Below are 14,583 nucleotides of genomic sequence, written 5' to 3' on the forward strand. Positions count from 1 at the left end.
AAGTTTTCATATTTTAACTTGTATCCCATATCAAAATTTTCGTTTTCATTTTTAACTTTTAGGTTCTCAGGTTTTCATTATACAATTTGTACACAGTTATGGTTTTAATTGTAAAGATTTAGTTTTTGATTATTTTCTTCCGTTTTTATACATATATATATAACGTTTTTAATATATAATAATTTTCATCATGCTTACGTCTTACATTTATGAAACATTTAAAGCATTGATATAATTATTATTTGTGTTCTTATACGACTTATTATTCATTTACAATATTTTTAATGTTATTGCTAGATAATTAGTTGTAATTTTTCAAGTTTTGGTTCGTTTATTTGACATAAATTTGCCAAAACTGTATTGTATACCCTCCGCTTCCTCAGGGCCCTCACTTTCTCACTCAACTCACTCAGATACTTGCCAAAAACGTAACCCGCGGCAACGCACGGGGTCAACAACTAGTTGTATACTAAAAATATCTATATATATACATACACATTTGAAGTTGAATTTCACTGTATTTTTTATAATTTAATTTAAAATTATTTATTGTTAATATACTAACAATATCATTGTTTCCAAGTTATTGTTATTTGCATTAATTGAACTCTTCTTTCAGTAAAGTATATTTAGGCTTCAAAAACAAGTTCTGTAATTATGCACAAGTGCTAACAAATTATTGATAATTGCGAAAATTTGGTATTTTTTGGTCTTGAATTCAAATCTTAAATGAGTAAAAACGGGAACAGAATAAGATTTTTGTAATTAGATTCGGATATGTTAATAAACAATGCTATTAGCCCAAATATAGCCATTAAAAAAAATGAAATAAACATGTATGGGTAATAAAATCCTTAATTAATGTATTTTGTTAACCTTACGGATAGCTCTTGAAGAACGCAGCATTATACAATAACTGTGTTTATTTCATGAAGCTATTGCTCTGCCTTTTCCAACGGATTTTGACTGGCCAAGAAATGAATGAATGCTCTTTATTAAGAGTGGCCCACAATACAATCTTTGGTCCAATATCTTTAATACAATGGGCCAAGTTCACACGTACAAGTTAGTGGCCTACCGAGGGTAAATAAAAGCTTTAATAACAATTTTGTTTAAAATCTAAAACTTATAGTTCCAACTAAAAGCTACAGCTATAAGCTATAATAACAATTATTATTGGCAAACATACCCCAAGTAATCACATTGTGCATCGACTGATATTGCGGTATTATGTTGTGTAAAATTGCTTCAAATGCTCACTTGACTATTTCTATAGTTCGATTATAAGATGTAAGTTAGTATCTTTTATCGATTTATAGTTTGGTTTTCTATGGTTATAGCCTATAGTCTATAGAGTGTGTCGAATGTGGATAGTGGAAATGCAACAAAAGAAACATGGTTCTTGTTGTTAAATAAACGTTACAAAAGTTCATTAAGATAACGTGAGATGTTTCATCGCAAGCTATTCACATATAATCTGTGTAGCTAAAGATACAGTCTACTCCTTCATCAAACTAAATTCTTATGAAGTAAAATTACCCATCGATTCGGTTGCCTAAGAGAGGCAAGATCCACGACGCGTTTCCAAACTTATAAAGGGTATGCTATAAATTTTATTAAAAGGGAGTTTGTGTTTGTTATATTTTGATTTATGATATTGTTTGGAACAATTATTTTTTATGGCAAATTTGAGTTCAAATGTTCAACGACATGTCTATTTATATATTCAACTCTAATTTCAAAGGAAACTCATTATAGTAAAATTATTTTTTACATTCCTGAGAACATTTTGCTCACTTTAGGATTTGAACTGAAGACCTTTAAGTCTTAGACTTCTCCATGTACCAATCCATCATTATGTGTTTTATATGTTCAAATTATAGGTTAAATAAGCAAGAAAAGTTGATAGATACAACACAACAGTTGTGAACCATCAAACAATTGTAGTTAAACTTTTTCCTATCATCTAACTTTAATTCAGAAAGTTGGGAGACAACTTATAAGACAAGACTAATTATATGATATGCAATAGAGAATAAAATCTCTACCAATACTCCGTCTTTGAAACCAACATAATATAATGATGATTCACGTTGCCATATCTCTAAATATGTTAAAACATGCCATGTGATTCCATACAATCACAGTGAGAACAAATAGTTGAAGTTTCGGCTTTCATGATTATATAGTTAAAAGCATTGAACCACAATGAATTGTATATTCCTAATTAAATGTATTGTATTTTTATTCAAACCAGACAATTAAGTAAATGTTAGGTCCAGCTTTTTTTGTTATAATCGTGGTAAAAAAATTGGTTCAGACTTCAATAGTGTGAATGTGACTATGAATGTGATGGTTAAAAATAAAAGATGCTCTTACGGACTTCAGATTTTATCAAACAAGACGCATCGATATTTTCATATGCTAGACTATTTAACACCATTTTTTTAAATATCAAATTACTGAAATATATGAAAGTAATTAGATTATCAATGGCTAGAAAATATGGAAATATGTCTTGTTAAACCTTTTAAGGGAAAATGAAGCTAGCTCAACTAGCAGATGCATCCCTGCTTTTTCCTACATGTCTTGTGTTCGACTCTTAGGAGTGATAAATATGTGGGGTTTTTTTTTCCAGAATCACATGTAACGGCTTATGGTCTACATCTCGTAGTCTATAGTACGTGCAGGGCTTTACCATTATACGATGAGGTGTTCCCTGATGTCGAATACCGACTAACTATTAAAAAAAAACCTTTAAGGCAGCCCATCAATATATGATATATCATAGATTTGTCATTTGTATCATCACAATAAGCCAATAAGTAAAAATGTAAAATTAATATTCTCAAATTTCAATTGGTAAAAGTTGGTTTATTCAATTCATTGGGCTCATTATCATTGTAATATCTTGGCCCAAAATAATAATTTAAAACCCAACACTTCACAAGCATCGTATTTTTTTTTTTTTGAACATTGACAAGCATCGTATTACCTCTTCAAAATCCATGTTTCTATTTGGTCCTGTCGTGTTATTTGTAATTGGTGCGAGTATTTTCCATTAATCAATCTAATTTGTGCAGTTTGGTGTAATCTTAGATTTTGTACTCTTTGACCTCTACTCTATCATTTTTTTAGACTTCAAAATTTTATTGTTTGAAAAGAAAACATGAATATCTCCTGAAAACATGAAGATTTCCTAATTAGCTCAAAAGTATATGTCTTGACGAAGACAACCACATTTGAACATCAAAAGACATGAGCTGAATTATTTCAGCATCACCATTTCAATGATAGTCATTGACTCATTGCACCTTTTTCACTCTCTCGTTTCTATCAGGATCTCTGATGTTCGAAAACTACATCAATTTTAGATTCCAAATATACCAAGTAAGACAAAGATACATATATCCCTATAATTAATATATATTATACCTGTCTCATAGCTACATGTACCGATGTACGTCATGTAATAGTTGGATGTCAAGATACAAATTTTGCTTAAATATCTCCACTTTCATCTAGGTGTGTCTAAGAAATTTTTACTATGAGCATTTCAAAGTTTAAAGTTGAAGAAAACTTATCTAAAAGTAACTCATTTAGAACCTAGAAGATCACTGGTCTTTAAAAACCTCAATACCAAAGGTGATTAAAGTAATCTCTATCTCTATACTAAATAAAGAAGATTGTTATGACATCACTAGTTTATATAAATACCTTATTTGTCATCTTCAAATTTATTCTTAAAGTTTTATTCTTTTTAGTTTATTTATTTATGATGTCATAAAAACTTTCCTTTTAAAATTTATTGCATTTTTATTTTTGTTATTTAAGGATGTTTTTCTTTAAAAAATACTTTTATTTTCTTAAAAAAACTCTAATAATTTATAGATGGGAATCATTTCAATAATTTTGTCATAATAGATTTTCAAATTATCCGCATATTATGCGGGTTAATAGGCTAATTATAAGGTATATTATGTCGAGGTTATGAGTATCGTTGTACTACTACAGGTTCAATAACGAAGATACGTTTTTATAAAACTTTTATCAATATGCTCGAATTGAAGCCAGGCTAATAAGTTAGTTAACCTTAAACAAAAAAGTTCCCGCTAGGTCCAACTCCAATTTTAAACCCACAAAAACTTTTTGCCATAACATAACCAAATATGTATTTAGAAATTTAAAAATACTTTAGATTTTGAACAACGAGCATAGTACCCGCGCAATGCAGCGGTGGTGGGGAATACAATCTGATGGTGACGTTGATAGGGTTTTACTTTGCTAGAGACGAAATGGTTGAAGGGCATAGTTGGTATATCACGTGAGAGGGTGCTTAGCATGAAAGATTATTTAAAGGCATTTTTGTCTTATTAAGTTCTTAATTAAGTTAAGGGAGGAATCCAGTTTGTTTTTTAAGGTATTATAGAAAAAAAAAATAATTAGTAGTCAACGTTGAGAAAAATTCATATTATCCATAAGGACTCCACATGGCAAAATATGTAACCAAATGAAGATCTATATTATCCACGGATAATCCACGTGGCAAGATGCTATTGAGCATCTAGTAACCAATGCAATCTAGAGCCACTTGAATCTATCCTTCCCATATGATCAAAAAGTCCGTCCAAAACTTCACACCACCACCAATTCAACATTCTACTCTATCTTGCAATAATTTTTGAGAGCTAGCTAGCCAGCGAACCAAAACTAACCATGGCCGCAGCAACCTCAACCGTAGTGGGCTTGGCCACTTCTTCCCTCTCACCACTCAACCGCAACAAATCCACCTTAAATTCAGGTTGGTTCACATCATCAACGCTTCTTTTTCGACTTATATATTAAACTACTAATATTAACTAGATTTTAGGCTCGCGATACGCACAACCAAGTTATAAAACTGCAGTATATATTTTCAATGATTTTATGCCCCGATGTCAAAATGTAAGTTAATTAAGTCCTTTTGTTAGGACTTAATGCACTTAACAAAAAAATAGTTAACCCATTAAGTCAATCAAAATTGTTTATTTTTGACTTGATAAAATAAAATAACAATTGTATTAACTTAAATCATACAAATATTATTTAACTGTTCAGTCACTTTTTTTTTTAATATTCATCCAGTCACTTGTTAAAAAAACAAATAGGCCTTTAGTTTTCTTAACTTAATCCAGTATATGTATTTACACATATAGTAACTAACTATGTAGGGTACGTTTTAATAGCGTTGTAATAATTGTATACTTTGTTATGTTTTTCAGCCTTCTTGAAGTCTCCCACAATAGCAAGGAACCCTTTAAGGGTTGCACAAGCTTCCGGTGGCAAGTACACATGGTAAATTTAAACCAAAATCCTACTTTCGACAAGTCTCGTTTACTAATTAAGTTATCGACATATAAAATTCTGCTATAGCCTTAACTAATGTCTAATTAGGACATATATATAACTAGGTAATTAACTAGCCATGTATGATTCTTATTCACAAACTCTAGCTAGCTAGTGATTACTAACTTGTTATATATGTTGATAAATAAATAAATGTTACTAGTACTTTTCCAAGAGACTGGCTACGTAGAGACTTGAATGTGATCGGGTTTGGGTTGATCGGATGGCTTGCACCCTCAAGCATACCCGCAATAAATGGTGATAGTTTGAGTGGCTTATTCTTTGGGAGCATTGGAACCGAGCTCGCTCACTTCCCCACCCCTCCGGCTCTCACTTCCCCCTTTTGGTAAGTTAGAATCTTGCATCGTGTGTAATATATATCTGACTCAAATACTCGCCATTTTCTAAATAACAAGAATAGAAAAAAACCTCTTCTTGTTTGAAGTTTGAACCTTACCCGTTTATATATCTTTTTCTCAATTTAATCCGTTAATTTATTGTTGATCTTGATTGATTGATTTTTTAGGTTGTGGTTGGTGACATGGCATTTAGGACTCTTTATATGCCTCACTTTTGGGCAAATTGGGTTCAAAGGAAGGACCGAAGATTATTTTGAGAAGTAGAGTCTTTGTGTGTTTCTAAATTTTTATTTCTCAGTACCTAATCTATGTTTGCTTATATCCAAATGGCCCTCTGGGAATCACGGATTCTCTAATCTTCCTTGTCCTTGTTGTGTAATATATTATCACTATGCCATTAAATTAAAGTTATAACGATTTCAGTTTTGTTTAATAAGGTTAAAAGTTAGCTACGAAATCCAAAATATGATAACCGGAAGTTGTAGGTAAATTATAGTGTTCAAGTGAAAGCTATAGCTAAATTGTACATTAGTAATGTTTACAAGGCTTAGAGACCATTTCACAAGTGGGAATTCTGCATTAAAAAGAATTGGCCAAAGTACTTTTTTTGTCTCTGTGGTTTTTTTAATAAGCAATTTATATCCTTGCCGTTAACTTTTGGTTAAAATCGTCCCTGTGGTTTGCATTTCGTCTTTGAATCAAGGCACGTGAGGGGCATATATGTCTTTTCACTCATTTGTCCCTATGGTTAAGTGCAAAATTTGTCCTTATGGTTTGTTGTTTTTGCCTTTTTCATCTTTGTATTTAACAAACCTCCAAACAAAAATTTAATCAAAAACCAAAACAAACTCAAATCAAAAACTTATATATACACCTACATATGAGAAACTAATTTAATACCAGCCGGTACAACTAATTTAATTTATTTTATTTTTTAAAAAATGATAGCTGCAGTCGACTACAACTTCCATGGCCGCAGTTGCACTCACATACCATTTAAGTGATTGATTTATTACAAAAATACCTCTTGATTTTCATGGTAAAAACACCCCGCTGCAACGATGCTATCCCTTATATATATATATATATATATATATATATATATATATATATATATACCCACTAGAATATCAAGCATTCCATGTTGTTTAATTTTACACCAATTTTATTATACTTTTTGTTTTTATCATATATTGTTGAGTTTTGATTTCATTTTGATTTCATTGGTGACCAATGTACATTTTGATTCGCGAAAACTTAAAACTTGTAAACTCTTCGGCCATCCATTTTAGTTACCCTCAAATAATATGAGATGAATAGATGATCCTTGAATCAGTGAGATGTCACTTTGATTGTATGACATTTTATCCGAATTTTTTATAACATTTGTAAGAAAACTAAGAAAAAATTGTTTTCACTTTGTCTCTCCGATAGTATCTTTCATCATAATATTGAAAGCTTCCCGAACTTTTTATAACATGAGTTTAATTTGACCATTAAAGGAGTTTGACCTTCATAAATGCATAAGCTGTCCAATTATATATTGTGTATAACGCAAATAAGGATAAAAAAAGATTATACAAATATGTGGTTATATGTGTTTTTATATAATAAAATGCAATTTTAGGAAAGCATGTTGCTTTTCCAAACAAATTATGTGTTTAAAAGGCATGATTTCTTTCACAAACCAATTTTCCAAACACTTACTTACTAACACAGCTAAAACGTAATTGAAAGTTTGAAACATTTTTAATTGTTGCACTTCATTTTCAATTGAGGACGCTCAGCTTGTTTTTTATTTTTAAATTCGTTTTTTAAAGATCTAAGCATGTAAATTTGATTTTTTTTTTTTATTTTTTAACGACGTTAATGCTGGTATATCATTTGTTTGTTCATTCATTTATTAGTATAGTCATTGGTAATTATTTTACAGAGAGTCTTCAACATAATGCATGACCAACGACCAAATAATTATGTAACACTATGATGTAGTGTTGTTTTTTTAAATAAAGTTTTGAACAACTTTTTATTCTTCGTGTTGTATTTCTTTTAGTTTTATGTTATGCATTTCTTTTAGTTTTATGTACGCTTTTGTAATATACATTTATTTTTACGTATGTAGTATCGTTATGTTTCGTGAGTTAATGACAATCTTAAAAAACTAGTTTCTTTTTTAATATACAAATAGAAAATGATAAATCAACTTAAATCATATGCCTAAAAATCAACCTAAACTATTAAACTTGACACGTGGTATCCACTAATTCTCTTTCCTAATCTTATCTCTTGATTTATCCAAGTGTCACAATCCTATTATTAGATTGATTTTTGGGCATTTTAGTTTATAAATTATTACATAACACAAGAAAACTTCAAAATAAATAAAAACTCTCGGGGTTTGCTAAATACAGTTTTTAGGGCTGTGTTTAAGGTGCATAAATTGTTTATATATTTACTATGAAAATCAGGGGGCAGACTTTTAACATGGAAGGTATAAATTTTTTTATGCACGTTAAATACAACCCTTACTGTATTTGGGCTTAATTTAACATTTTCCAAAACTCTAAATAACGAAAAATAGAAAGAAAAAAAAATGAAAAGTAAAGTACAATTTTGACATGATACAACGACTTTGAACCAATAATAATTATAAAAAAAAAAAAAAAAGTAAATTTCCGGGAACTTCCATTTAATTGGGACCGTAAATTTCGATTTATGATGATCGAACCTCACAAATTGAATTAGATTGGTACGGCTATACGACGTCGCGTTGACGTTTTTCCGGCGTCCTCAATATCTTACAATCCCTCATGGCAATGGATATCGGCATCCTAAAACACAAGTAAATACCTTTTTTTTTGTGTTGTTTTTTCATTGCAATATTTCATTTTTTTCTTTTTTAGTATATATATATATGTATATATATTGTGTGTTTGATAATATGGTGAAATTATGTGTTTATATAAATTGCATTGGTTAGATTTGTACTTAATAAAAATTTAACTGGATTTGATAAATAAACGGACCCTCTACAGGGAAGGTTTCTCAAGATGTTTACTTTGTGAGGTTAAGTTGATTTGATAAGTATGCAAAGAATAGGTGTTAAAAAAATCAAGAAAATCCCAAATGACTTTAGGGTTTATCTAAAAAAGGAACGGGTTCTGACCTCGACGGTGTATGGAGGAGGTTAAGATGTAGACAGACCTTACCTCTACCTAGATAGAGAGGCTAGGTTTTACCTAACTGGTAGAAAAGGACCTCCGGCCTTTGTATGGGATGAGGATCGAACCTCCAGCCTTGGTAATAACATGATTATTCTAAAAAGTATTTAAAAAGTTGATTTTGCGACAATCCCAACTTACACACGTTAGAATGTTCTATGCCCATTATGTGAGTGGTAAATCAAGCTCATGTAGCTGCAAGTTATGAAACAACCAACTGATCTGACATCATCAAAAAATTTGTTTGGATAATTGGGTTCCTTATTAATATTTCTAAATGCCCTTACCTTTGTTAGTTTTAGGACTAGTCTTTATCGAACAAGTAATTGCAGGCTTATCCTTGGGATGATTCACTCAAATGTAACATTGTTTTAATCTTCTTTTGCACTATTCTAACTATCGATGTGTTGGATTTTGTTCATTTTGGGTACGATATGTAATTGTTTTAGGTTGGATGTAATGGATTGGGAGATAATGGAGATTGTTAAGAGTTTACCATACATGTTTGTTAGATTTCTTATTACATTTCTTTTGTTTGTAGGTATATTGATTTTTGCAATGCTTGGAAAACCAAACCTAATCAAGCCGTTCTGTCAGCTTTCGTTAAGGTTCGCTACATTGCTATTATCTTGATTTATGTTGTGTTGGTGAAGGCGTATCACAGAATGCGTGTATCGTAATTAGTTGCATACTTAACATTTTTTATGATGCAAGGCTGAGAATAAGAAATGGAATAAGGAAGAATCTAGCTTTGTGATCTTCTTGGATGATATAAAAGGGGTTGACTTTCATCCATTTTACAATGCTTTTGGCCACATTGACCTTTCAGAGATAGATGCAGTCGACATTCTTCAAAAGTCATCATGTTCATTGGAAGGCGATTCTGTTTTATTGTTATTGCGTGCGGTAAACCAAAAGCTCAGGGTCGTGGATCTCCATGACAGAACTTTTGGCAAGGATTTTTTATTGTATGTTATAAATTTCCTTCAATTTACATGCATTCCATATTCTTCTGTATGTATTATTAGATAATCAGCAGTAAAATAACTTGATATGATGGTTTGCTTATGAATCTTTCGCCAGGGGGCTCTCATTGGGAGGCTTGGCATGCCAAGTTTTAAACTTAAAGTTTTCCCATTTCCGGAAGCTAAATATGGTTGGGAAGTTCATGCAGATGCACACACTCAATCTGGATTTTAGCACATCGCTAACCAGTTTTGGGAAGGATTGTTTTTCGTATATGCCAAATTTAAAGAGTCTATCTTTATGTGAGACAAAAATATCCAATCTGTGGAGTACAAGTGCGTCACTTGCAAAACTCCCATCTTTAGTTGAACTCCGCTTTCAGAGCTGCTTATGTTGTGATGACACAAAGGCATGTCCTCGAGCTTTTGGGACAAAAACAGATGAGAGCACTAGTTATGATCCAATGGATGAAACTGAGGAAGAACACACAGATTTGTATTCTAATGGCGATGATGAACCAATGAATTATAATGCAATTCATGAAATAGTAATCGAATCTGATGATTCAACAGATAGTGAAGTTGACTTTTCAAGTACACACCCTGGCATGAATTTGCTGGAAGATTTCACTTATGGATCTAGTATCTGGAATGGCTTACTTGATCTTCCTAATGAGGTAAGTAGTATTTTGCTTGGAAAGCACCATGCTTCTTATATTTTAGTATTTTTAGGACTAGTTACACAAATATATGTTTATTATTTTTTTCACTCCAAAAAGGCAAACCATCTACAAGGTAGCCTAGTGGTAAGGAGGCCCCAAGGTCTCAGAAGAGGTCTGGATTCCAAACCTCCCTGCGTAAAAAACACCTTGTGATGGCCAGGGAAGAGTCCAGGAACGGCCGTGGGAATACCGGTTAGGTCGTGTACATGTTAGCCAAAGGCTCGACTCTCCCGGGCTAGCCCCCATTTTAACTACTAAGCAGCACAAAATTTCAAAAAGCTTTTGCTTTGGGTAATCCTGAAGTTTAGTGATAATTTGAACTACATTCTTCATAAACCTGGCAATAAAATACCTTTCCAAAATAGGAAGGAAAAAAAACGAAAAAGTTACCTTCCCAAACTATATCATTTAAGTTCCTTACCTTGATTTTCTTTCTTTAAAAGATTGGACTTTTATATGAATTTTATCTTTTTAATTATCTTATTTTGCATTGCTATAATATTCAAGTTGAACATTTAATAGCTTTATATGCATGTTGCCCGGTGGACTAATAGCTTTAATAACTCTATCCTCCTGAGGACAATGCTAACATTTATTTTAAATGGAAAACCTCACACCCTTCCTTCCGTTGTACCATTTGGGACTTGCACATTACACTTGGATCCCACTAGGCCAAATGCCTGTTTACAATGCTAAGGTTGTTTTATCTTACATCAGTTTATCCCTTGGGGGTCAGAAGAGGCCGAAGAGTCGTGGCCAAGTGCATCTGTATCAAGACCTATCTCATATGTTTCCCGTAAAAGACGCCGCTCTTATCACACTTCACCAATATGCTACGAAAAATATTATAGAGAATACATGATAGCTTCAATGCCATATTTAAACATCTTGGATAACCAGCCAATAAGAAAGGCCGACAGAGATCGAGCTGCTGAAATCTATTCTGATAACTTTGAGTATCTACCATATAAAAGAGCAAATAAAGAGAGCGTTGTTAGTATCCTGAAAAACCGTGAGATCAAATCAAAGTATTCTTATTCCAGATCACTTGGTGCTTCCAAAGTTGGGTGTGCAGTATTGCCTTCTTTGCATCCACTTTCTATAATGTCCAGCGGCCTAACAAGAGGTGATGGTAGAAAATTCCGTCCAAGACAATTTGAGTATCATCCAACTAATTCAAATCTCATGGTTATTGGAACTTTGGATGGTGAAGTTGTTGTCATTAACCATGAAAGTGAGAAGATTGTCCGGTACATCCCGTCACATGGAGCAATGAATAGTGTTTTAGGTCTATGTTGGCTTAAAAAGTATCCGTCAAAGGTATATCCCTATGCTTCAAAATTTTGACCTATAGTTTAACTAAAAAATACATGTCTTCGTCCCTGTATATTGTTAAGACTTAAGATTACTGATATGTAAACGGATAGCATCATGCATACAATATCATATATTTTGAACTTCATCTTTTATAATGTTATCGTTGAATATATATCTTAGAGGTGGAAAGCTGGGAGGGTAGGTAACACGTCAAAATGGGTTTGGGTCATAACACGAACTTTTATAATTGTGTGTCAAACATGATTACAAAAGCTGTATTATTTCTATAAAATAATCTAATTTATTGAAACACTGGTTTACAAGGTTTGATGCATTATATTTCCCTTCAGGCAACGTTTGATATTTTGATTCATTCTCGACTCATTTTCTTTTTGACCAATTATTTATGTACCAGCTTTTGACCAGTTAGAGATAATTTGTGGCCCAAATCGACCTATTCCTAACTAAATGGGTCAAAATGGTCACCTCTAGTAAATCTGCTTGTCGCATTCTTATACAGAATTTCAAAGTGATGGAATTTAACAGTTTTCATTATTTCATTCTGGGTTGCATATTTCAGTTTATTGCTGGTTCGGACAATGGTTTGCTCAAGCTATATGATATCCAGCATATCCCTTCAACACATTCCAGTGTCTACAGGAGTGGTGCTTCTGCTTCCTTCGATGAGTTTGACCAATTGACTTCTGTGCATGTCAACTCATTGGACGAGCTGTTTCTTGCCAGTGGGTATTCAAAACATGTTTCTTTGTATGACATTTGCACTGGTAAACGGCTGCAGGTGTTCACCGACATGCACCAGGAGCACATTAATGTTGTGAAATTTGCAAATCATTCGCCATCTATGTTCGCCACTTCTTCATTTGATCATGATGTCAAAATGTGGGATTTAAGACAAAACCCACACTCCCCGTGCTACACATCTTCTAGTGGTCGAGGAAATGTAATGGTCTGTTTTTCACCAGATGATCATTATCTTCTTGCGTCGGCTGTTGACAACGAGGTAAACCTAGAACGTATGAATTAAATTTACTCAATGGACTATGTGCGTGTTAGTAATTATGTGCATACTTTTTTACAGGTTAAACAACTGCTGGCTGTTGATGGAAGGCTTCACTTAGATTTTGGTATACCCCCAACGGGAAGTTCTCAGAACTATACTCGCTCATATTACATGAATGGAAGGGATTATATTCTTAGTGGAAGTTGTGATGAACATGTTGTAAGAATTTGCTGTGCTCAAACAGGAAGACGCCTCAGAGATATATCATTAGAGGTAAGAGCTTCATCAAACATTAAAACTACAGTGATAGTAAGAGTTAAAGATGCTCAAGTGTTGGTATACTGCTAATTGTTGTAATATAATGCATAATAGCAAACATCTTTTGGTAATTTGTGATCACTTTTCATGTTTGCTTGGTTGCTGGTATGCAGGGAAAAAGTTCTGGGTCGTCGATGTTTGTGCAGTCTTTGAGAGGGGATCCATTTAGAGTGAGTTTTTCTTTCTTCTATGCAGATGTATACTTACATTTCATTCGTTGTTTGAAAGGATGAGAAAAAAATACCCCACCCTCTAAGTATGGAAAACAATAAAATCGAAGGGATTGCATTTCTTATGCAATAGTTCGTTTCAATTTACATAGCAAACAAACACATTGATTACGGAATGATCCATTCCGTTCTGCCTGCAAACCCTGCACACGGAACTATCTTAGTTTTGTGGCGCTTGAAAGTAAATGATTTTCTTCTTGTGTTCAGGATTTCAACTTGAGTATATTAGCAGCCTACTTATCCCCAAGCTCAATCCCGGAAATTGTCAAGGTTGATCTTCTCCTAATGTTTTATTTTATACGAGTAATATATGATAATCTCTGCTTTCACATAAGAGAAATTTGACTTGCATGCCTCAAAATTGGCAGGTCAACATGTTAACGTCCAAGGATGCTGATAAAGAATCCTTCTGTGATGAGCATCCCCATCCTACACATGGTTTGGGAGGAGCTTGAACTCTGTACATTTGTTGTAGTATCAAATAATGTAGCGTATAAATGTTAATGACATCTTTTGAGTTATGATTATTAAAACGAATTTTCAAAAAGCTTTTCAAAACTGTTAAAACTTTATTATTACTATTATATTGTCTGTGGCATGTTTCAATCATTTCTAAACCACCACATATTTAGCTTGTCAAGCAATTAGTTAACATTCTTCTATGTTTGTTAGGGGCCTTCTTTTCTTTTTTCTTTTTTTTTAATTCATCTATACTTTCATAATAACAATTTTACATTTTTTGTTAAGTTCTATAATTCTAAATATGTAAAATACACATTATACCCGTACAATTTATATCCTAATTTAGTATATTATAACTTCTACTTTTTATAATTTAATTATGAAAATCCCAAACATGTATTAAAAAAAATTTATTTGTAATTTAAAATACAACATAAAAAATAATCAGATAGTTATAGATTAAGGGGGTGTTTGGTATTGCGATTATAAAACAAAATCCGTTTTTTTAAAATAGATTATGCATTTTTCAAACTACGTTTTGAAAAAACATGTAGGTACACGTTTCTCCAAAACTGCGTTTTCA

General features: G+C 32.3%; 2 protein-coding genes across 2 annotated transcripts; both read left to right on the plus strand.

Annotated features, from left to right (window-relative positions):
• Window positions 1–4,624: 4,624 nt before the first annotated feature.
• Window positions 4,625–6,177, plus strand: LOC122592628 (photosystem I subunit O). The gene is made up of 4 exons (XM_043764911.1): window positions 4,625–4,801; window positions 5,262–5,334; window positions 5,549–5,731; window positions 5,912–6,177. Exons 1-4 carry the CDS (start codon window positions 4,717–4,719, stop codon window positions 6,006–6,008), a joined length of 438 nt encoding a protein of 145 aa, XP_043620846.1. The 5' UTR covers window positions 4,625–4,716; the 3' UTR covers window positions 6,009–6,177.
• Window positions 6,178–8,445: 2,268 nt separating this feature from the next.
• On the plus strand, window positions 8,446–14,085 carry LOC122593544. Its single transcript, XM_043765966.1, has 10 exons — window positions 8,446–8,586; window positions 9,507–9,573; window positions 9,680–9,933; window positions 10,049–10,607; window positions 11,370–11,972; window positions 12,550–12,990; window positions 13,069–13,263; window positions 13,422–13,478; window positions 13,746–13,808; window positions 13,907–14,085. The coding sequence occupies exons 1-10, from the start codon at window positions 8,555–8,557 to the stop codon at window positions 13,991–13,993; spliced, it is 2,358 nt and encodes a 785-aa protein (XP_043621901.1). The 5' UTR covers window positions 8,446–8,554; the 3' UTR covers window positions 13,994–14,085.
• Window positions 14,086–14,583: the final 498 nt, after the last annotated feature.

This window comes from Erigeron canadensis, chromosome 3, assembly GCF_010389155.1.
Source record: "Erigeron canadensis isolate Cc75 chromosome 3, C_canadensis_v1, whole genome shotgun sequence".
Classification (NCBI taxonomy): Eukaryota; Viridiplantae; Streptophyta; class Magnoliopsida; order Asterales; family Asteraceae; genus Erigeron; species Erigeron canadensis.